General features: G+C 41.0%; 2 protein-coding genes and 1 long non-coding RNA gene across 4 annotated transcripts in view; 2 read left to right on the top strand and 1 right to left on the bottom strand.

The window, feature by feature from the left end:
• Positions 1–789: 789 nt before the first annotated feature.
• LOC108542806 (uncharacterized) lies at positions 790–1,446 on the bottom strand. The gene has a single exon (XM_017892973.1). The coding sequence runs from the start codon at positions 1,302–1,304 to the stop codon at positions 804–806; it is 501 nt and encodes a 166-aa protein (XP_017748462.1). The 5' UTR covers positions 1,305–1,446; the 3' UTR covers positions 790–803.
• Positions 1,447–2,356: 910 nt separating this feature from the next.
• Positions 2,357–23,026, top strand: part of LOC108542795 (serine/threonine-protein phosphatase 2B catalytic subunit alpha isoform) — a gene marked incomplete at its 3' end in the record, with an annotated part of 285,800 nt that continues 265,130 nt past the window's right edge. Inside the window, exon 1 of the mRNA XM_017892958.1 lies at positions 2,357–2,967. Coding sequence (XP_017748447.1) covers positions 2,910–2,967 — 58 coding nt within the window. The remainder of the gene's footprint in view (positions 2,968–23,026) is intronic.
• Positions 3,636–23,026, top strand: part of LOC108542807 (uncharacterized) — a 21,115-nt gene continuing 1,724 nt past the window's right edge. The window contains exons 1-2 of one of the 2 annotated variants that reach the window (XR_001889370.1): positions 3,636–3,785; positions 22,788–22,912. This is a non-coding gene — a long non-coding RNA (uncharacterized LOC108542807). Of the gene's footprint in view, positions 3,786–7,620; positions 8,336–22,787; positions 22,913–23,026 lie in introns of those variants that run through there. The other variant, XR_001889371.1, reaches the window with a different exon arrangement.

The following is a 23,026-nucleotide window of genomic DNA, read 5'->3' as shown; positions in this document are numbered from 1 at the left end:
AAACTTCATTTTTTTTCTCATATGTAGGAGAGAATGTCTTGGCCTTGGAAATGAGCATCCCTGGACATGGTTTCCTGGTCTTTCTGAAGCAGGCCCTCTTCACCCACAGGTCTTGGCATCACTCCCTCACTGTGTGCCATCTGGCCAGGGACCAGCTTCCCAAATCTGCCTTAGCAACTAGCTCTGCCTGTGCTCAGGAGGCTGTTTTAAACAACCCCTTCCTGAGGAGATTACAGTGACCTCTCAGAGCTCATAATTTTATGTTCTCTGAAAATTCTAGGCTTTATTGAGGGCAAGAACAATTTTCAAATACACTTCCACCCCACCTAATTACCCACCACAGTGTCTGGCATATAAATAAAAGGAGTACAGAAAATATATTTATTGAATGAATTGTCTAATTACCACCCAGTATCCTGGGGTTGGAAATTGGGCAGCAGAATGTCAGTGCCAGTGGCAGGCTCCCAACCCTGGTGGGACACACCCTGCGTCTGCTCCTTTTGCTAGGCCTCCACAGAGGTATCTAGTGTGTTTCTACACAGTGCAGTCCACATCAAAGCCATGCTGCAGTACAGTCTCTTACTCAAAATTAATTTTCAAGTTTGAGCTTTAATCTAATCCTTGTCTCCAAAACACTTCTGGCTTCATCTCCCAGCTCCCTAAACTTTTTTTGTTTTCGTTTTCTGTGTGTGTGTGTGGTATCTTAAATCTTTTATTGGACCCGTGGTCCAACTGAAGAAACAGGAAAAACCTGATACTGAAGGACTTTGGAAATAAAACAGGAAAGACGAAGGGTGAGAAATTTATTCAGATTTCTTCATAATTCCCCCCAAAACCTCCAACCACGTCGCCAGTCCTTGGGTGCTGAGGTTGGTCGGGGAGAGGGGCTGTGTGGAGGTGACCTTCTGGTAGACGGAGACCCGCTTTTCAGACTCTGTGGCACAGCAGGCGGGCCAGGAAGGAACATTTGGGCAACTATCACTCTTAGCCCTGCCGCGCCTGACTTTCTCTCCCCTAGTTTCTTTTCGACCGGAGGGACAAGTGTGGGGATCCGCTTTGGACTCCAAGGCCCTGACCGCACTGGCAGCACCAAGCGGGTGTAGAATGACTCGAAGGAGCAGGGAAGGAAGATGGGTGTCAACTGTCCCGGCCAGTGGCTGCGTGTGTGTGTGTGTGTTTGTGTGTGTGAACAGGGAAAAGGCCACCCTTTCCCGTGTTTCTCCCGTCTCCTCGGTTCTTGGAGATCCGCAGGGCTGCCCCAGGTAACTCCGAGTTGCCCTGGGCCGCTGGGGCTTGATCCGCATCCTCCTCCGCTAGCCCGCTCCCGCGTTTCACAGCGCCCCGCGGCTCGGTGTGCACGCCTGGGTGGGACACAGTAACAGCCCCTACGCCGCCAACGCAAAAGCAAAAACAACCGTACACCCCATCGCAGTCGCAGCTTTTCTCCGCAAGGTAAGTTGTTTATTCGTCGCCGTTTTGGCGAACCTCCCTGGACAGCTGCAGCAGCGACGGCAGCTGCGCCGCGGGCGCCGAGCTCCCAGCCTCTTCCTTCCTCCGCCCTCTCAGGGCTGCCTCTTACCCCCACCCTCTTCCCTCCTATCCCCGCCTTTTCTCTTCTTGCCCTCTCGTGGGCCACGCAAACACCCGGAGACACCCTCTGCACTTGGCTACTCACACTGCGGCTTAACCCAGCCGACAAGGCACGCTTGCCAAAGAGGCGCGGGTGTGCGTGTGCGGGGTCCGCGTTCGGACGCCAAAGGAGGGTGGCGTGGTAGAGCCCTTCTCCTCCCGGCCGCGACCCCTTGCCCACTCTCTTTTCCTAATCTCGGCCTGCCAGCAAAAGTGACACCTGAGCAGGGACTGGGCGGTGGAGGCTGCAGGCCCGCTGGTCCGGCAGCTGGGAGAAAACAGAGCAAGGGGCGGGGACAACGAGGAGGAGCGGGAGGCGGGACGAGCGGGGAGGCCGCCACCTGCCACTGAGTGATGTGCACTCTAGCCAATGAACGCGCGGGACTCCGACGTCGGGGCGGGAGGTCGGGGGCGGGCTCAGTGGGAAGGAGGAGATTGCCGGCGCGCAAGAGGCGGGGGCCGGGAGGAGGAAGGGGAGGAGGCGGAGGCGGGCGCGGTGTCGGCGGCGGCGGCGGAGGGGGGTAGGCTGTGCCAGGGACTGTGTCTGCCGAGCTCCGCGACTGTGCCTGTGTGAGTGGAGGAGCGGCGCGGGGAGGCAGAGGCGAGCGCGGGCGATCGCGGCGGCGGGACGTCTCCAGCGTCCGCGGCACCAACAGCTGCGCTTGGTGTGGAGAAGCAGCGGTAGCAGCAGCAGCAGCAGCAGCAGCAGCAGCAGCGCCAGCAACAGCGGCAGCGGCAGCAGCAGTAGCAGCAGCAGCGGCAGCAACAGCGGCGGCCGCCTCTCCGCCGCCGGGGACGCCAAGGTGCGGCTGGTGGCACTGACATCGGCGGCCCTGCCTCTCCTCCCTCGCCCCCGGCCTTCCCCATGTGATCGGTCTTAATCCCGACCGTGTGTGCGCGCGTGGGGCTCCATTCCGCGGTGCCGGGTCTCCGTGCCGGGGTGGGTGCTCGTGTGTGCGCTTCTCCTCCCCATCCCCCTTCCCCCAAGAATAAAAGAAGAACTGGGAGGCGTGCTTAGAAAATAAATAAATAACCACCACACACGCGCAGCCCAGAGCGAGTCGGCGGGGCTGGCGGCAGCGGCGGAGGAGGAGTGAAGGCGGCGGCGGCGGAGGAGGGACGCGCGGCGAAGGCAGCAACTTTAAAGCCAGCTCAGAGCCTAGACCTCCAGCCGAGCGGTTTGCAGCGCGGCGGCGGCGTTGAGTGTCTGGCCCGCCGGTCCGGTCGGGGTGTGCAGTCGGACGGACGAGCAGCGCGTCGCTGTCCTCCGGCGGCTGGAGATGTCCGAGCCTAAGGCAATTGATCCCAAGTTGTCGACGACCGACAGGGTGGTGAAAGGTAAGCTGAGCGCCGCGGTGGCCTGGGTGCACCGTGTGCCGCAGGCGCTTGGGCAGCTCGCCTCGCCTCGCCTCCCCTCCCCCGCCCCAGGTTCTCCTCTACCCGCTCCAGCCGCGGACCTTCTAGGATATTGTGCAACCCGCGAACCCCCCGCCCCGCGGCGCCCTTCCCCACGCGTCCCACCCAGCCTCACTTGGGGCATTTTATTGACGGGGGCGTCAGTTGGCAAATGGATGAGCCGGGGAGCGGTCGGCGGGGTGGCGGTGGCGAGGGGCGCCGCGGGGGGTGGTTGCCTGGTAGGCCTGTAGCTGCTGTGACAGAAATAGGAAGTGGGTGGCTGCTCGCAGGCTTGCATGGGATCGGGTTTATGGTTTTCTTCTGCAGAGGGAGGGGTGATTTATGGCTTTTAAAAAATTAATATGGCATTTTTATGTGGCCGTGGCTTTCCACCGACTGCCTCGCTCCGGCAGGGTTCTCTTGGCGCTCCATTGCAGCAGTTATCTCCGCGCCCCCCTCCCCCTCCCCCTGGAAGGGCCTGCACAGGACTCGCGAGAGAGCGGGAGAGCGTGGGGGGAGCCCGGCGCTTCCTTCCGCGCGGGGCGGGGGCGGGGGCGGCCGCTGGCTAGAGGGTGCCCGCGGGGGGCGCGGGAGGCGGGGAACGACCCGAGAGCACCAGCCGTTGCCGCCCCGGGATTTCCCCCGCACGCCCCGGGGAGAGACACGAAAACCACTTCTCTAGCCTCCTTTGCCATCCCTGGCAGGCCCCCGCCGACCTGTCATTGCTCTTGAAGGGTTCTCCACTGGTGCACACCTCCCAAGTGATAACCTAATTCCGTTTGCTTCCTCCATGCCCTGGCATCCTTTTTGTAACGGGCTGTTTGATTCCTATTACTGCCTCCTCTTCCCCGCCTCTGGGATGATAAACTCCTGGCGAGGATGGTACTGAGGTTGCTGGCAAAGAGAAACTGGGATGTGCGGAGTGAGGAAGGGGACAGGCTGTGGTGGTTCTCTCTATCGCACGGGGATCCACTGGCCTCCTTGTATTCCTAAGTGTAGTCGGGGAGGAACCATCCTATGAATCCTGGAAGGATGAGGCAACAGAGCAGACCCACCTGGATTAAGTAGTATCTCTCATTCCTGGGGTTCAGGACACCAAGCAAAGCAAGGATGGGCATGAGCTGTGTGCGGAGCGGGCCTCTGAAATTGGAAACAGCTCTGGCTGGTGTAATGTGTGTATGTGTGGTGTGTAGAACAGAGATGGTATCTAATGTGGCCAGAGCATGCAGCTAGAGTGCAAGACAGTCAAGTCGTTCGGACCATGAGCACTTAAAAGTGAAGTAACCCAGCAGCCCAAAGACCATGATACCCAAGTCCTTCTGGGGTTTCAGAAATGATTCTTTCTCCTTAGAGGTTTACTAAATTTCTAAAGTAATTTTCTGTGTGAGTGGCGGTGGTGATGGGGAAATTGTGTTCCCTTTTTTTCAGAAAGAACAAAATATCTTTTGGTTATACTGGAATCATTCCTGCTTCAGCTTCTGTGCAGGATTCATACACCCATGAAAATAATGAGGAAATAGCTCTGCAAAAATGATTTGAAATAGGGCTGCAGAGAGATGCACAGCTATTTTATTTTTCTTGCAGGCGTGGATTTTCATGGAAACAGTCCATTCAGATTTATTTGAGAGAGCTGTGTTTTGCATGAAAGGCTTCTGTTGACATTTTCAAAAATTGAGACTTTTTGCTGGAATATTAGAGAATGACAACTATCTCCTTAATGTGTGAAGTTTAGATGTAGCTCTAATCTAGGTTAAGATCAAAACAATGTAAAACTTACAATTCAAATGATACTAGTGAATGTATTGGCAATTAAAAAAAACACTTGTGCACACATAAGGTCACATTCCCTGTTTTAAATCACAGGATGTGGATTCTTAATGTAAATGTAAAGTCAGGTGAACATGTAAAAATAAATGTTTATACTTTCTGGCTTAGTGTCTCTACCATTTAGAATGGAAGAGCAAATGGAAGAGCCCACTCAACCATTCCAAGTCTACTTTGCCTTGGTTTTTTTCAATACTGTATCATTATAAATGGCTTTTCATTTTAGATACATCCTCCCATAATTTCAAAAATTTTTACATACTATGCGGATAATAGACTCAAAATAGGAAAAGTTAATTTTGCATTTGTTTTGATAGAGATCCTGGTGTGAGATGTGAAATGTGAAATTTTGTTTAGAGAAGTTTTGTTGATGAATCCTGATTTTAAGGCAGATACTCTGTTGTTGTTTATCCTGTGTTTTCTTGTAGACTTTATATTATTGGCATGAAAGGCATTATCCAAGGTTGGATTCAACATTTTGTCATACATAAGATTTTTATGATTAGTTATTTGAGATAATCTATTTTGATTATTAGCCTTCTGTGAAAATATTTCCTCTTGAATATGTATACACATATTGAATGAATGGAAAGTATGGGTATACTGAATGTGAAACATACTAACAAGTGATTTAATTTCCAAAAATTAGATAATACGGAGTTTAGAAACCATGATTTACTTGAAATTTTGTTAGAACTTCATCTCAATGGCTATTTAACTCATTCTTTAATACAGAAAATAAGTTATCCTTGAGGAAGTATTTGTGCCCCTTAAATTTTCTCTTTTTTACAAAGTATATGTAGTATTATTTACTATATATGCATACAGAAATAAATATTCAGATTGTTATTACCATGGCATGCCGTGGCATTTGCTTACAGTTATCATTGTTAGTGTCATCTGGCTTTTGTTGTATAATAAACGGCTATTTACAAATAAAGATGTGCTTGTAGTTTGTAGTACTATGATGATACTGTTTTCTTAATTGTACTTTTAGAATGCAGCTTTAGAGAGGTAGGTTGAGTTTGTCTCACCTATGTTATTTTTGAGGTTTATAGAATCTGCTAGCATGTATTCAGAGACCCTGATCAGTTCTTAAATGAAAGAGAATGATGAAAAATGAAAGAGAATGATGAAAGAGAATGAAAGAGAATGATAGCAGTGGAGATGAAAAATATTCATTTAGATTATCCCAGGAGAAAAGTTACTTCAGTTAGCAAAACTAGTGCTGTTTCATTTTGAGTCGTCTCGGATTAAAACAATGGAAAGTAGAAAAATTCAGTGAAAACATCTTGCTAATGATATTTGCCGGAAATCAAAATAATTTGATCTATTTATTGTTTTACATTATGTTTTAAAAGATACATACAGCAAACCGACGGCAATAAATAGAAGAATAACTGTCTTCCTCCCCCCAACCCCCGTCCTGATTTTTCTCTTGGTGGTACTCTACAGGCCTTGGCCCAAACTTTGGCTTTTCTTCATTTCTCTCTGTTCCTGCCTAGAATGTATTGTCTGGCCCTAGCATTCCCTATTGGTCATAGAACTTTGCTATGTGATAGTTAAAAATACTTAGAGGAAATTAAACCCTATGTGATAATGAGTGTTTGCCTTTGTTAAATCTCTTAACGTTCCTTCCCTCTGTTCCCATCCCCAAGTTATTTTGTGATGGGACTTTTACGTTAACTCAAACTGTAATGGTAGAAATTTTGGAAACTATGGGAGGCTGTTGAGAATAAATTTCTGAGAAGAGTTTTGTGGAATCTCTCAGAAACTATAGGTAGTACGTTGTTGTGCTTTGTGTAAGGTTGCTTTTGGCTCTAGAGAATGAGCTGTTTTCCAGGTGTATTGACAGCTTACGTACTTCATGTAGACAGAGTATACATAGGAGAATTCTGAAAAGATACTAAAATCCTATATAGAAGCAAGAAGATGCTGATTAAGTATTATTAAGTAAATAAGGATTCCAGTCACTAGTATTTCTAGCTGGGTGAGACTGATAATACTACTTAAAAAGAAAACAAATATGCCACATTGGTAATAACTGTGGTGTTTAGACCTTGATGCAACAGAGTAGTAAATAATGTCATTTATTTGTGGTGTTCTAAGAAGAGCTTGTGAATTTATTTTGCTGACATTTTGTTACCATCAGTTGAGTTTCATGTATCTGGTTTTCAATTTGAGTATGATGAAACTTTATTAATTCAGTATCATGAATTTAAATTTATTATGAAAAAACACCAGTGTTTGTTGGCTAAAGTTTACATCAGCATTGGATGTGAAGAAAGGGGTCCAGTAATCAAAAAGTATAAACAACGTAGTTCCAGCATTGTTAATATGCCAAGAGAACAAATTCTTTTCAATACTCAGTGAACAGTGTGCAAATCATCCTGCTCGTTACAAGTTAGGTTGGTCTATTTATTAACATTTCCTTTCGGGACTATTATAAAGTGAATATAACACAAGTACATTGTTGTAAATACTTTCAGTAAATTTAATGATTAATGTAACAATTGAGACTGGGATTCAGGGGAATTCTGGTGATTCTAAAATACCATCAATTAGAATAATCAACATTTTGAAGATAATAGGTTTTTTGGGAAGTGTGGAACAGAACCCTTACTTTAAATGGACAGTGTATCTTAAGACATCCAGTTAAAATAGGAAAAAATTAACATCTAGAATCTAATTAATGAGGTTTACTCTAAGATTTGTTTAAAAATATGCCTTTTAAAATCTGTTTGTCTCTGTTTTATTTGTAATTTTAGAGAGATGAAATATGATTTTGAGATACCATTCATTTATAATTTTTGTAATTGGCCTCTCATGCTTTTCCTTATCTTTTTTTGTGTCAGCTATGTGTAAATTTGAAACTAATTATGACACCAAATAAAGAATCCATTTAGGGTGACCTCATTGGAAAACAGCATTTTTGCAGAGATACTCACTCTCCTTTTAGCAATGGAGATGTGATGGTTAAATTACCATTTTGAATACTTCCAGAACTGTGAAGAATGGTGGTGATTCATGATACAGAATTTTGACAATTACTAAAAATCATTTTGTCAATTTTTTTTCAGCAACTTTCTGATGTAGCAGTCTCTTGATATATAAGAGGGATATGGTGAGACCTTGAACTTCAACTTTCTGTAATTCCACTGGTATATGTTATAACTTCACAGGCTAACTTTCCCTATACATAAAAGGGGATTAATTGTATCCACTGCCAACTTGTGAGGACCAGAGGATAATCAAAGGGGATATGGGGGGTGGGTGGTTACACTTTATCCACTGCCTCGTAATGGCGATTCAGTCACTGCTAACACAGAATTAGAAATGACAACGTGTTATGTATTTTTTGGTCACCTGAGAATAATCAGAACCATTAGTATTGAAAGCCATGAGTGCCTTGGGTCAAGAGTAGCTTATGATGAATTTTATTTTTATAGTTAAAGAAGTGGAGACAGAATACATAGAATGGTTACAGGTAAGTGTAAACAAATTATTTTCTTTATTAAAGAGGCTTTTCTCACTTAAAAATATTTTTAAAAATTGCCACTGGCCAGGTGTGGTGGCTCACACCTATAATCCCAGCACTTTGGGAGGCTGAGGTAGAAGTTTGGACAACATAGTAAGACCATAGCTCTTAAAAAAAAAAAAAAGAAAAGAAAAAAAGCAAATGGCTACTTTTGGTATATTTAAGGTCTCTTCCCATTTCGTTCCCCATTTTGTTTTACTAAATAATTAGCTATGTAAAATAGTTTGATTGGGAGAGGAAGCTTTTGTATTTCTGTATTTAGCAGACATAAAATTTTGGTAATAAATATTATGATCTAGTTTGACCTTGGCCTGAGGTTCACTAAAGAAATACTGTTAAACATTGCTTTCTGTTCAGGTAAATATACACACAGAAATAGAATAGCATACTCTCCTGCAAAGGAATGTCATTTACTTTCATTTTGAAGGATGTTGTCTTAAGCCTGTTTGTCTGAACTCCAGATAATGACCCACACTGATGCTCTGGTTTGACAAACAAAATCCTCAGATTTGATGATTTTGTTAATTTCTAGAGCAGGATCAGGTAAAAATATCAGGCAGTGATTCTGAGGTGTTGCATTCCTATTTTTAAAGCAGTCATTAGGTGGGACTCATGTGTGCAATGAAATAGGATTTTAGTTTGTAAATTCAGTCTTTAGTACTCTTGACATTTTCAGCATTCTAAAATCATTTTATTTTACAATAATTCCATCTTTTATATGAATCCATCAATTATATTTCATTTGATAAGTCAAATAACAATATTGTATTCCTCCATGGTTAGGGGTTCTGAATAATGGCTTAAATCAGATGGGTTATCAACTTTATGACCTAGCCCAGTTGCTGGTATCTCAAATCCGTTTTAACAAATATGCACTCGGATAGTGGAAGCTTTAGATATTAAAAAAGTAAAAGCCCTCACTGAGGAAGTGGCAATAAATTATTAAAATGCTATGTTTTGGAATTCAAGTAGATTCTTTTGAGACTATCATAGAGAGGAATAGAACTTTGTTTTCCTTCTTTTTGTTTTCCTTATCCATGCTTTTGGATAGTCACAGCAAAATATACTGTGACTCTATTTTAAAAAATGGTCTGCCTGTCTGTGAACTTCTGTCTCTTGCAACTGGAAGTTTTGTGTGTGTCTTTCTGCAAAAGAGGAAAACAAGTAGATATCAATGATTTATAAAAGCTACCTCAAGATTATGACATACTACTTTACAATGTTTGTCAATTTCAGGTACTTTCGACAACTGAAACCAGAAGAATGGTGGTTGATGTTCAAAGACAGAGTTTTATTTATATGGAGCTAAATTTAAAAAATTTTCATCAGCTCTAAGATTCTTAGACTTAAGGAGAGTCTTTCTTTGGTGATTTTATTGTTCCAGTTTTCCTTTCTTTTGGGAAGAATTAGTAGTAGTTTTTATTTAAAATGTCCAGTTGTTTCTATGTAATAGCAAAATGTTTTGGAAATTCTAGTCTGTCAGTGTCTAAACTATGTGTCTTGGTTGCTGCATATACTTGGAAGTTGCATAAAATTGTAATATTTGTATTTAAAGTTTTAGTTTGAAAAAAATGGCCATTGTCTTATTGGTCCCTAGCTCAATGCCTTGCTCATTATGTGCTGAATAAATTCTTATTGAATGATACGGGCATTGCAAAATTCTCATGTGCCTTCTGAAGCCTTTGTTTTTATTTTGAGTGTATTATTTTAAGTTCCAGTTGTAAATGGTTCTGTATGGTGACTGGCGAATTGGAGTGCTTCTTTCTCCAGCCCAATCGGGGCATGGAGTATGAGAAGGAGGCATTAATAAGGTTACACAATTAGAATGAGAGCTGTTTTGTTTGGTCACTTAAACTTACTTTATCCCTGCTGAATATAAAAGGCTAAGTTCTATTCAATTTAGTTTATTTGCTTGAACCTGATACCTGTCTTTCAGTTTTATTGTATTCCCCTTAGGCTGATGAATTTCTGACAAGTGAGAAAAAATACGTTAATCAATGAGTGTTTGATTTATTGGGTGATTTGTGTATTTTAATTATTGTCTAGACATGGACTTGAAGATAAAATGACCTGGTAAATTTCATGAAAAAGAAAACAAATTGGAAAAAACCTGTTTCCCTGTTTACATCTCAATATATAATTTCCTATAATGCTTTTGTAATGCAGCCTTCTCCAACCGGACCTCATTCCCTTCTCTGGCCCCCAAAACGTCATTGGGTGCCTTCCAGTGGAAAGATACACAGGCTATGAAAAGTTAAGAAAAAGGTAGCACTAACGCTGTTGACTCCTTAGATTCTTACAAGTGGGCTTTGAGCCATCTGTTGACATTTGTTTTTAAAACATCTTGTAAGTTATGCCATTTTATCAAGTTAAATTAAAAGCAGGATATATTCTTAAAAGGGTGGAACCTGAATCAGGAATTCAAGTTTATTTTATTTTTTGTTTGCTTTTTACAAAGGAACTACATTTTAAAAAAAGATAAATCTGGCATTGTTGGTTCATTATATTTAATGCTATTAAAGTTACACACATTCCTGTTTTGTGTGGGCCTGATTATTGGGATAACAAACGTTCTCCTGATCATTCAGTTCTCTTCTTTCGAGCTTCAGTTCAGAAGTTGCATCCTCTGGGACCTGCATCTCCTGACACCTTCACTTAGAATAAGGGAATTGAGCCTCTTCCTTCTCACAGAGAACACCTTGATAAAAGCATGTTGCTGTGATGACTTGTTTCCTTGTCTACCTCTCCTCCCCAGGAATTGGAAAGTCTTAGAGACAGAGGTTCTATCTACTTTTGTATCTTTAGCTCTAGCACAGGGCCTGCTGTAGAATAGGCATTTGATACATGGTTGTTAAAGGAATGAAATAACATAAAGGATAAGATGGATTTAAATTTCTAAATTATAGGGTTCCTTTATGTTTTGAAATTGTGTCAATCTTAAATCATGATCAGTATGCAAACGTCTGATGAGTTTCTTGACTTGTAAGCTCCAGTCTTTGTAGAAGTGTGTTTTCCTGTGAGGTTTTGAAGTGCTGTATTTTATTAACTGGTATTACATGATTGTTGCTCAGTAGCCAGCATGCAGAAGCATAACTGGCAGAGGTGGCTTTCCCATGGGGAGTGGTTGGCTTTTAATGGATTATTGTCACAAGGTGTATAGGTTGATTTCCTTAAAGATGAGTGATGGTTTCTTTCTCAGGAAGACAGGTGATGATACTAAGTTGAGGGGAGAGACATTTGACAAGCATGTGGGAGGCCCATATTAGTCTTCACAATGTACAAATTGAAATGAATAAAAATGTGTAAGATTAGGAATTAGAACAAAGATTAAAACATGCTATACATCCCGATAGGTGATGACTTACTGTGTATATACCAATAAAAAATGTTCAGGCCCATCACAAGTACAGGCTGCTCATGAGTCACCTCTCCTGATGGCATGTCTGCATGGTGAGTGTTTTTAGAAAAGCTCAGTACTGGAATCCACACCAATAGAGTGGCAGTATAGTGAGGCACTTGCTCTTAGTCCCATCCTTACAGAAGACCACTAAAGCTGCACTACCCCAGATGTGGTTGTGTGACTTCTGATTAAAGAAAGCCAGCTGGGGCTTTCCAAGCTCTGTTTTATTTTTGTTCTGAACCAATATTTCCAGTCTCTCACATGGGCCAGGATATACTTTGTCTTACTAACACAGAAATACTTTCATTTCAAAGAGTTGAAAACTAAGGAAATTATAGTTTCCTACATAAAATCTCACTGTTAGCTTCTGTTGGTTTGCATTCAGCAGCCAGGAGGGAATCTCTGTTGTCATTGCCTCTGGTCAGAATTCTCCCTGAGTACTCTGTCTCATTCCACGTGCCCTTCCAGAAATGGATGTGTTAAATTTTGGAGTATGTTTTATAAAATAGCTCCCAAGATGATTAAGGGACTTTAAATAAATTGTGACAGGAACTGAGGGATTATTCAGTCTGAACAAAAAAGGGTGAGTGGTGATTTAACTACAGGCTTCAAATATTAGAACATCTTTCTGTAGTTGATCATACTCAGATGCTGTTCATCACCCCAGTCAACTACAGAGAGAAAATATTTAGAAGCTTCAGAGAATCAGGTGATTTTTAAAAAAATTTAACCAGTTAGGGGCATTTAACTTTGGGATGGTTTATGGGAATCTTCTGAATGGAGAGAATAAATGATTCTCATTTATTTTGGTTGTAAATGTGAACTTTATGTATGCTGAAGAATAGTCTAAACCAGATGGCGTTTTGAAGCTGGAAGGATCCTTGGAAATAAATCTAATTTTCTCTCTGGCTTAAAATCCTCTATTTGTTGGGGAGAAGGATTGGGGGATGTAGGGGAGATCTTTTATCTCTTATACTTGCTCATGCTTGAATTTAGGCATACAAATCAGACTCCTAGAATTGGAAGGTACACCAGAATTCTAGCTCAGGCTATCTCTAATGTGGAACTCCTTGTCCAGCCTCTCTGATGGATAGAATCCCATCCCTGCATGTGCACATCTAGTGAGAGGCAGCTCTCTATTCCATATACCTCTCACTCCATCCTGGACACCTCTGCTTTCAAGGAATATTTTCTTATGCTTGATTACAATCTGACGCTTTGAATATGCTTCCTTATTCTTAGCATTGCCCTACAGAATTCTATAGAATGAGTCTTACCTGTTTGCCTCCAGAGAGCTCATTTGATATTAAAAACAGCTTTCTTTCTTTTCTTTCTTTCTTTTTTTTTTTTTAAAGTCTCACTCTGTTGCCTAGGTTGGAGCGCAGTGGCGCGATCTTGGCTCACTGCAACCTCCAGCTCCTGGGGTTCAAATGATTCTTGTGCCTCAGCCTCCCGAGTAGCTGGGACTACAGGCATGTGTCACCTTGCCTGGCTAATTTTTTTGTATTTTTAGTAGAGACAGGGTTTCACCATGTTGGTCAAGCTGGTCTTGAACTCCTGACCTCAAGTGATCCACCTGCCTTGGCCTCCCAAAGTGCTGGGATTACAGGCATGAGCCACTGCAGCCAGCCAGCTTTCTCGTTCTTAAGTCTTCTAGCTATTCCTCACATAGCGTGTTTTTGTTTGCTTTTTTTTTTTTTGAGACAAAGTTTTGCTCTTGTTGCCCAGGCTGGAGCCCAATGGTGCTATCTTGGCTCACTGCAACCTCCGCGTCTTGGATTCAAGCCATTCTCATGCCTCAGCCTCCCAAGTAGCTGGAATTACAGGCACCGCCACCACACCTGGCTAATTTTTTTTTTCTTTTTGTATTTTTAGTAGAGATGGGATTTCACCATATTGACCAGGCTGGTCTTGAATTCTTGACCTCAGGTGATCCACCCACCTTGGCCTCCCAAAGTGCTGGGATTACAGGTGTGAGCCACCCATGCCTGGCGGTTTCTAGGTCCTCTTCCATCCTAGGAGTCTACCTTTATTTTTTATTTTTTTGTTTTTTGTTTTGTCTTGTTTTGTTTTTTTTTTTTTTTTTGAGACGGAGTCTCGCTCTGTTGCCCAGGAGTCTGCCTTTAAACCCAAGTCAGGCTGTTGAAGTCCGTTGAAACTGGAGAAGTGAACAAAGGTTGATCTTGACTGACTTATTCCACAGAACCTCCAGCATCTCGTGCTTGGTGCTTGGTACTCTTGCTTGCCCTTCTGTGTCCTCATGCCAACTTGGAACTCAAAAGCCTTTACAGGTGGGCCCAGTTTAGCATCCCGTGATCCCCCTTGCGAGGGTGAGAATTGCCACAGTCATGATGCTCTTAGTTCTTATGCCTTTCCCATTGAAATTCCCTTGTTATTTTTTTTCCATGACTTACGCAGTTTCAAGTCATCAAATGCCTAATCTGGTCTATAAGTAGAAATCTCTGTAAAACCTAGATAGCAGATGTGTTTTAACAGTGACTTTCTGAAGGCATTGCTTTCACCTTTCATTTGTAATACAGGCAAATAATAAAGACAGGATGAAAGCATAGGACCATGTGGTGATAGTGGGGCTAGTGAAAGACAGGCCGTGCCCCTTTGTTTACTTTTCAAATCACGCCACAAAGACAGCTAGCTCAGCACCCCACTTGACCAGAGCCAAACCTTCCTCTTGTGCTTGCTTTCACTTATGCCTAATCTTTGAAGATTGTCTGCTCCTAATGCCATTGAATTTGGCAAATGTAATGAATTTGATTGTAATTTGATAACTAGTTTGAGTTTCACTGAGATATGAAGGAGACCAGTGGTTTCCAACTATGGTATCACAACACATTGTTGTGTTAGACTCAGCTGTGAGGTATTAACAGCTACTGGTAACCTACAGAAGTTTGCCAATGACTTATTTTAAGATATCTATGTATAAACAAGAGTGGATTCACATTCAACCCTAAAATGCTACCTTCCCTTGCATTCTGACATGAAGAGATGGAGCTGCAACCGTCATGGTGGGCAATTTGTATAACTTTCTGTTGCTGGATCTTACTGATAAGTCTTTAATCACAGTGGAAATTACATATGTGTGTATTTCCCTGCACATTTTTTTTTAATGTTGGTTCATTAGAATTTGGATTTGTTTATCCTAATGTTTCATAGAAGTGAATGTTATATCATGTATATCTGGAGGGAAGAAAGGCTGAGACTTGTCATGGGAGACTGTCCCTTTGCTAGCCAGGTCTGTAAATTGAATAGATCTTGAAACATTTAGGTAGGCACATTTGGGGTGACTTCAAAGTGCTTTATGAGGTCTTCTCACACATCTCCAGGGACTACCATACCTGAAATTTCATAATTTTTAAAGATAAGAATGGCCTTTTTGATAGATATTTCAAAAGTACCTGATCTTTAAAACATAATTTACTGAACTGGATAATTTAAATTTTTTTCCCTTTGGATAATGTTGAATCTAGGAAAAAAATCCTGTTATTCAGGAGCCTTTTTGAGAGTGAACTTTCACGCTTCTTTTTAAATCCATATCCCATGCCTCTTTGAAAGTGTCACTCGGGGTTGGGCATGGTGGCTCACGCCTGTAATCCCAGTACTTTGGGAGGCTGGGTGGGTGGATCACCTGTGGTCAGGAGTTTTAGACCAGCCTGGCAAGCATGGTGAAAAACCGTCTCTACTAAAAATATAAAAATTAGCTGGGCATGGTGGCGGGTGCCTGTAATCTCAGCTACTTGGGAGGCTGAGGCAGGAGAATCACTTGAACCTGGGAGGCGGAGGTTTCAGTGAGCAGAGATCACGACCTTGCACTCAAGCCTGGGCTACAAGAGCGAACCTCTGCCTCAAAAAAAAGAAAAAAAAAAAAGTGTCACTGGGTTTTTGGTGCGTCCCTATTTCTCATATGATATAATCTCCTGCTTGGTAAGTAGATTATTTGCTTGAGTGTAAAATGGCTGTTAGAAAGATACTGCTTCTACTTATTAAGTCATTGATCTAACCATCCTGCTTACGTATGTGTCAGACTTTTAGTGCTCACTACGTGTGTGGCTCTGCACTGTGTTCTTGTGGCCTAACAATGTAGGCAATCTGAAGGTTACTGTCCAGTGTGAGAAGCAAAAGGAAACCACAGTATAGGTTGTGCTTACTTTAACAGAAGGTGCTACATCCTACTGTGGGAATGCAGAAAAGGGAGTGATAAGCTGCCTCCATAGACTGTGTTTTCGTTTTTTGCAAAAATAAATGTAATCAGTATTAATTTGTGAGAAGTGTAGGATATATTGCCATGTGTTATGACTTTGAGCTTATTTTAAAATAAAGATGGATGCCCATTTTTGCCTGACATGATAGTCAGTGTTATCAAAGACAAGAGGCAGACCATTCCTTCATTCACTCATTTCCAAAACACTGAATGCCATTCTGTGCCTCGTGCTATACAAAGCATGGGAGATTCAGTGTCGATAAGTCTTTTCTTTCCACTTAACAAGGGACGATTTTAATTATAGATTGTCTTCCTATTAAGTATGAATTTTAGCAGGCATTAAAATTAGTTTGATAATATGAGAAAAAAATGAAGATTGAGGCCAGGTGCAGTGGCTCATGCCTGTAATCCCAATACTTTGGGAGGCTGAGGTGGGAGGATGGCTTGAGCCTAAGAATTTGAGACCAGCCTGGGCATCATAGTGAGACCTCGTCTCTACAAAAAACAAAACAAAACAAAACAAAACAAAAAAAAACACTGGACGTAGTAGTGCATGCTTGTTGTCCCAGCTGCTGCTCAGGAGGCTGAGGTGGGAGGATCGCTTGAGCCCAGGAGGTTGAGGCTGTGGTGAGCCATGATCACGCCATTGCATTCCATCTTTGGTAACAGTATGAGACCTTGCCTCAAAAAAAAAAAAAAAAAAAGGCATTATATTTGGAATTCTGCAGCCATTATAACTCACTTATGAGCAGGGTATATGAGATAGAATCATAGACTATTGAAGGTGGAAGAGGGCTCAGAAGTGAGCTGGTTAAACTATCTTTCAAAAAGAAAAGGTATTTCTGTTAGATGGTTAACAAGCCACTCTTCACTCTGCCTCCCTCCACATACTTCCAGTGATGGGGAGACAGCATCACAGTGTGGAAAGAGCATTGGTTTACAGCTAGACAAAACCTGGATTTAAATCCTCTGTCCTCCATATGCCAACTGTGTGTCCATGGGCAAGTCATGTAACCATTCTGAACCCATTTTTCTTATGGAAATTTGGAAACTATACTAAGTTTTTAAGGTTGTTGTAATGGCGTGAGGAATATTATGTAAAATATCTAGCGTTAGTGCCTGCATGGAAAGTGTTCCCAATATATGTTAGGTATTGTAATTTTGCTGCTGGACAGCTCCTTTGAAAGACATGCTTTTTACTTCTAGAAGGAGTAGTACTTATCTTTAAAGTAATGCACTTCTTCACCTCCTATCCACTGTCAAATCCATTGTACAGTCATTTGGGGAACCCTACCAATCCACTGAGGCAGGTTGACAGTAGCTGTCCAATGGCTGCTTTCTGTGATATTTGACATGGTATCAATCACTTTGTTCTTCTCGAAAGGTTGTCCTCATTGGCTTTCATGACTTTCTTTTTTCTCGGCTTTTTTGCTATCTCATCTTGACTGAATCCTAAATGTTGATGTTCCCTTATCCCTTTATACCTTCTTCTAGGCAGTCTCATGTCCTTACACTTATAGGATTAATTACTGCCTGTAGGCTGATCACTGGCATGTCTGTATTTGCAACCTAGTCTTTTCTCTTGAGCTGTCTCTCAAACCCTATATACAACAGTTGCTGTGCATAGGTATGGTGAAAATACAGTTGGGTGTCTTTTCTCCTGTGTTTCCTATGCTTGGTGATGTCACCACCACCCATCCAGTCAACTAAACATACCTTTCAGTTCAAGTCTTTTAAGTACTTCTAACCTAGTGCTGCAGGAGCCTCACAACATCAGTGTCTCTGTTTTCAACCTTTTTCTCTTGCATACATGTGTTTTGTTACACTGTCACTAGGATTATTTTTCTAAAATGAACATTTGATTATGCCAATACCTACTTGGTGGTTGATCCCTTTTTTTACTGGTTTGCAGGAACTCTGTATATTATGGAATTTGACGCTATCACATGAATTCTGAAAATACTTATAATATAGCATATGTTACATTGTACTGAACTTATTTTAAGTCTCCAATTTATTTGAATATAAATTTTTGGGAGCTGGGAGCATTTTTTATTTGTATATGTATTCTGAATGTTTATCTGTGTTTGGCATATAATAAAAGTCGATTGAGCTGAAGGACTTAAACACCCGAAGCACACCTTCCCTGCTTTTCATTTGCTTTACCTCTGCATGGAACACTTTTAGTCTGTCTCTCCTGTGTGAAACTTACCTGAAACCGTTACCAGCTGTCTGTGCTACTTCTCATCCCTTGTATGCACAATGGATCACAAATGTTTGCAGCATTTTTTCTTCATTAACTGAGAAATCTCTGAGGGGCAGGGTCTTATCCACTTGATCTCTCCAGTGCTTAGTGCAATGCCTGGCACATTATTCTTCATTTGTGTTTTTACAACAAATTGACTGGAGAAGATATTACTGTTTATTACACAAGAATAATGAAGCAAAGTACTTCCTCTCTTCCGACCCATGTCATACTTTAGCTCCAGTTGAATTACTTTCTCTCATACTTTGAACTTAAGGAATACCTGACTTTCCCTGAGCATTTTCATGTGATGAACTTATAAACCCAGTCTTCTTTACTCTAGATTTTGTAATTTTTATTTGTAAACACAAAATTGAAAGTAATATCTCAGTTCGATTTATTCTTGCTAACCTCTGATTCTAGCCTTTTGAGACTTAAAAAAGAATCTGAAATACTTTTACCTATTCTTTTTAGTTATTTGTTCCAATTTACGCCATTAGTGTATTTGTCTAGACATTTACCCAAACATGGCTACTAAATTCATTTTTGGAGCCAGTCATTTTGGGTGAGTGTATTCACAAATTGCTTTGATTCTGCATGTGTAACATGGGACAAATTCCCCATGTTAATAAGCTGTGGCTTCTGTGGAAAAGGGAGGTGCATGAGCAATTGTTATCCTTGATGTTTTCTTACCTAGTATATTTTCTGTAGCTCTACTTCAGAATGATAACTTTTAAAGAATGTCTAGTGTTTTGCCTACCTTGAGCTTTAATCTTTTGTGATTTCAGGGAGTGGAAGAAATGAACTTTCTAAGGATAATGATTAGAGAATGTGTGCATTTATTTTTGGCATATGTTTTGTAATATTTTACACATATTTGAAGAGAACACTGTTAATTTGTAGGTGAGTTTGCTTCTCCATAGGATCTTGCTCAAAGAAAACAAGCAATAAAGTGTTTTGATATTTTTTGAGCTTTGTATTCTAAAAATTTTAATGGCATTAATATCCATGCCTTGCTTGTATATTACCTCATTTTAAGTACTTTATGCAAAGTTTCTTAGTGAGTAAGTGGTGGATCTGGTATTTGGACTCCAAGTCTTGTCTCAGATCCTGGGCTTTTACCACCATAACACTAACTTGAAAGCAGGATGAGGCCAAATATATTAGACAGTGTCAATGAATTGATAGAAAATACTTAGTTATTAGGGATTTGTTTTTATATAAAATATCGTTGCTCCTGGAAATCATTTTGGCTGAACATCTGTGGCATTTTCTGTGGGAGAAAAATCTGTTACTTTTCGTGGGGTAAACATTTTGTCTTCTTTGTAGAAATATGTAGTTGAGGCCCACAACAATGGGACTGGACCATAAATTATGCTTTTCTTGGCATTATTGACCTTATTATGGTGTTACAACACAGACGATCCAAAACATGAAGTACCAACTATGAGGTCCATAAAGAAGTCATTTTAATTGGACCTTAAGTTTTTCCCCTAGGTTAAGACTGGAAAAAAATGTAGTGCTAGTTATTGTACACTGTTAGCCGTTTTTTGTAGACATTGCTTTTTTTATACAGGCATATTTTGGAGATATTGTGGCTTTATACAGGCATATTTTGAAGATATTGTGGGTTTGGAGATATTCCAAACTGCCACAATAGAGCGAATTTCACAAGAAAGCTAGTCACACAAACTTTTTGGTTTCACAATGCGTGTTAAAGTTATGTTTACACTACTGTAGTCTGTTAAGTGTGCAATAACATTATGTTTGAAAAAGCAGCGTACTACGTACTTCACTTAAAAAATACATAACTGTTGTGCTAATGATCATCTGAACTTTCAGTGTCTTGGGGTGGCTGTTGCTTTATCAGCTGAGTGTATGTGGTATTCAAAATCCTTTGAGTTGCTTCTCAAGGATGAGCAAAGAAAGTAGTTTTTTTAGATTCCAAAGAAACTACCTTCTTTGCTCATCTTTGAGAAGCAACTCTTTTATCCATTAAAATTTTATCATGGTATTGCACCAAGTCAGTCCTGTCTTCAGGATTCAGTTTTAATTCTAGTTCTCTTGATATTTCTGCCACATGTGTAGTTACTCCCTCCACTGAAGGCTTAAATTCCTCAAAGTCAGTTTATTTCAAACTCCTGTTAATGTGAATATTTTGACCTCTTTCATTAATCATGAATGTTCTTAATGGCATCTGGAATGGTGAATCCTTTCCAGAAGATTTGCAATGTACTTTGTCCAGATCTATTAGAGGAATCACTATGTATGTCAGTGATAGTCTTATGAGATGTATTTCTTAAATAGTAAAACTTGAAAGTTTAAATTACTCCTTGATCCATGGACTGCAGAATGGATGCTGTGTACAAGATCAGAGCTCTTGGGTGACTAGGTGCATTGCAAAGAGCAGTAATATTTTGAAAGGAATTTTTTTCTTCTCTGAGCAGAAAATCTCAATCTTTGCCAAGAGCTTAAAATATTCAGCAAACAATGCTGTAAACAGATGTGCTGTTATCCAGGCTTTGTTGTTTCACTTACAGAGCACAGGCAGAGTAGATTTAGCATAATTCTTAAGAGCTTTAGGATTTTCAGAATGGTAAATGAGCACTGGCCTCAACTTAAGTTACCAGCTGCATTAGCCCCTAAAAAAGGGAGTCAGCCTGTCCTTTGAAATTTTGAAGCCGAGAGTTGACTTTCCCTCTCTAGCTGTGAAAGTCCTAGGCGGCATCTTCTTCCAATAGAGGGCTGTTTCATCCCCATTGAAAATTTGTTGTTGAGTGTAGCCACCTTCATTGCTGATCTTAGCAAGGTCTCCTGGATAACTTGCTGTAGCTTCTGCATTAAAATTTGCTGCTTCACTTGGCACTTTTATGTTGTGGAGATGACTTTTTGCTTTAAACTTCGTGAACCAACTTCTGCTGATTTCCAGCTTTTCCTCTGCATCTTCCTCACCTCTCTCAGCCTCCATGGAATTAAAGAGAGTTAGGGTCTTGCTGCTGATTAGGTGTTGGCTTAAGAGAATTCTGTGATTGGTTTCATCTATCCGGATCACAAAAACTTTTCTTATATTGCCATTAGGCTCTTTGGCTTTCTTGTCATTTGTGTGTTCACTAGATAGCACCTTTAATTTCTTTGAAGAACTTTTCCTTTGCATTCATGACTTGGCTGTTTGGCACAAGAGGCCTAGCTTTGGGCCTGTCTCCACTTTCGATATGCTTTGCTCGAGAAACTTAATCATTTCTACCTTTTGATTTAAAGTGAAACATGTGTGACTTTTCACTTGAACACTTAGAGACCACTTTAGGGTTATTGTTTAGCCTCATTTTCAATATTATTTTGTCTCAGGGAATAGGGAGACCCAAGGAGAGACAGAGAGAGATGGGGGAATGACTGATCAGCAGAGCAGTCAGAGCACACACATTTATTTGTTAAATTTGTTGACTTATATAGGTGTGGCACAAAGTGCTTTAAAACAATTACAGTAGTAACATACAAAACCATGGATCACAGATTACCATAACAGATAATAATAATGAAAAAGTTTGAAATATTATGAGAATTACCAAAGTGTCACACAGAGACACAAAGTGAGCACATGCTGATAGAAAAATGGCACCGCTAGACTTGCTTGTGACCGAATTGCCATAAATCTTCAGTTTGTAAAAAATGTAATACCTGCAAAGTGCAGTGAAGTAAAACACATTAAGTGAGGTATGCCTGTATTCATTTTCATATTTTCGTTGCTGAAGCAAATAAAGGAAGCCACACATAGCTAAAGTGAAAGCCACTTCAAGGAGACATCACATGAAACATTTTGAGGAGGGAGTTATGTGGTTTCATTGTAACATTTTAGATGCAAATGTGAATTGTTTTGAGATCAGAATTTTTCATTTACTACTTTTAACTATTCCTGTACTATGATGAATGTTTAGGGTTAGACTGGTTACACAATTCTTAAATTGTTTGAAAGAAAAGATGATAATTGAGATTTTTAATGCTTCTCCTGAGGCAGGTGATTGGAGACATTTGTTTGTTCTTGTGATTCATAAACGTATTTTGAATCCATCTGAACCAGGTTTGATTTACTTTGAGAAATTCTGTGGTTGAGGTAGTTGCAGGTCATAGGTTTAGGTGTAAGGGAAGATTTAACACCCTGCCCTGATTTCCTGGGTCTGTAAATTCGGGGAGCTCCAGTTTCACACTGAGGCCTCTTACTATCTCTTGCTTCATGGTGAATACCTCTGCATGTGGGAAAATTTCTTCCTGCTGGAATCAGCTTAGGTTCATATTTTCTTTTTCTTCTTTTTTTTCCCTGTGATGTTTTTGTGGACCCTGAACTTCAAATATATATTTTTTGGTTTTGTTTATGAAGGATGTCCAGTACCACGTAGATGAAAATTTGAGTAACCTTCACACAATTAGAGTGTTTTGTTGACAGTTCTCATTTTGTTAATATATATTTATTGAAATGTAAGGGTTTTCATGGCCTGAAAAAACAAAGTATACATTATAACTTTCCTGCTGTGTGTGTTTATTTCAGTTCTGAAGCTAGACCTTGCCTGAAATAAGCTCTGCTTTACAAGAAAATTGACGCTGTGATTATGCCCAACATTTATTATGCATATACAGCTAATTTGAATGTTATAAGTATAGGAAAAATATCAGGTAAGTCTGTATTCAGATAGGAATATCAAAGTAAAATAACCAGTGATTAAACATTACAGTGGTAGTACATGTGAACCAAGTGAGAAAATATGTAAGAGACATGCTTGGATTTTT

Source organism: Rhinopithecus bieti, unplaced genomic scaffold (genome assembly GCF_001698545.2).
Source record: "Rhinopithecus bieti isolate Rb0 unplaced genomic scaffold, ASM169854v2 scaffold_23199, whole genome shotgun sequence".
NCBI classification, from domain to species: domain Eukaryota; kingdom Metazoa; phylum Chordata; class Mammalia; order Primates; family Cercopithecidae; genus Rhinopithecus; species Rhinopithecus bieti.
The sequence above is the reverse complement of the archived record's forward strand: the minus strand, read 5'-3'. Positions and strand labels throughout refer to the sequence as shown.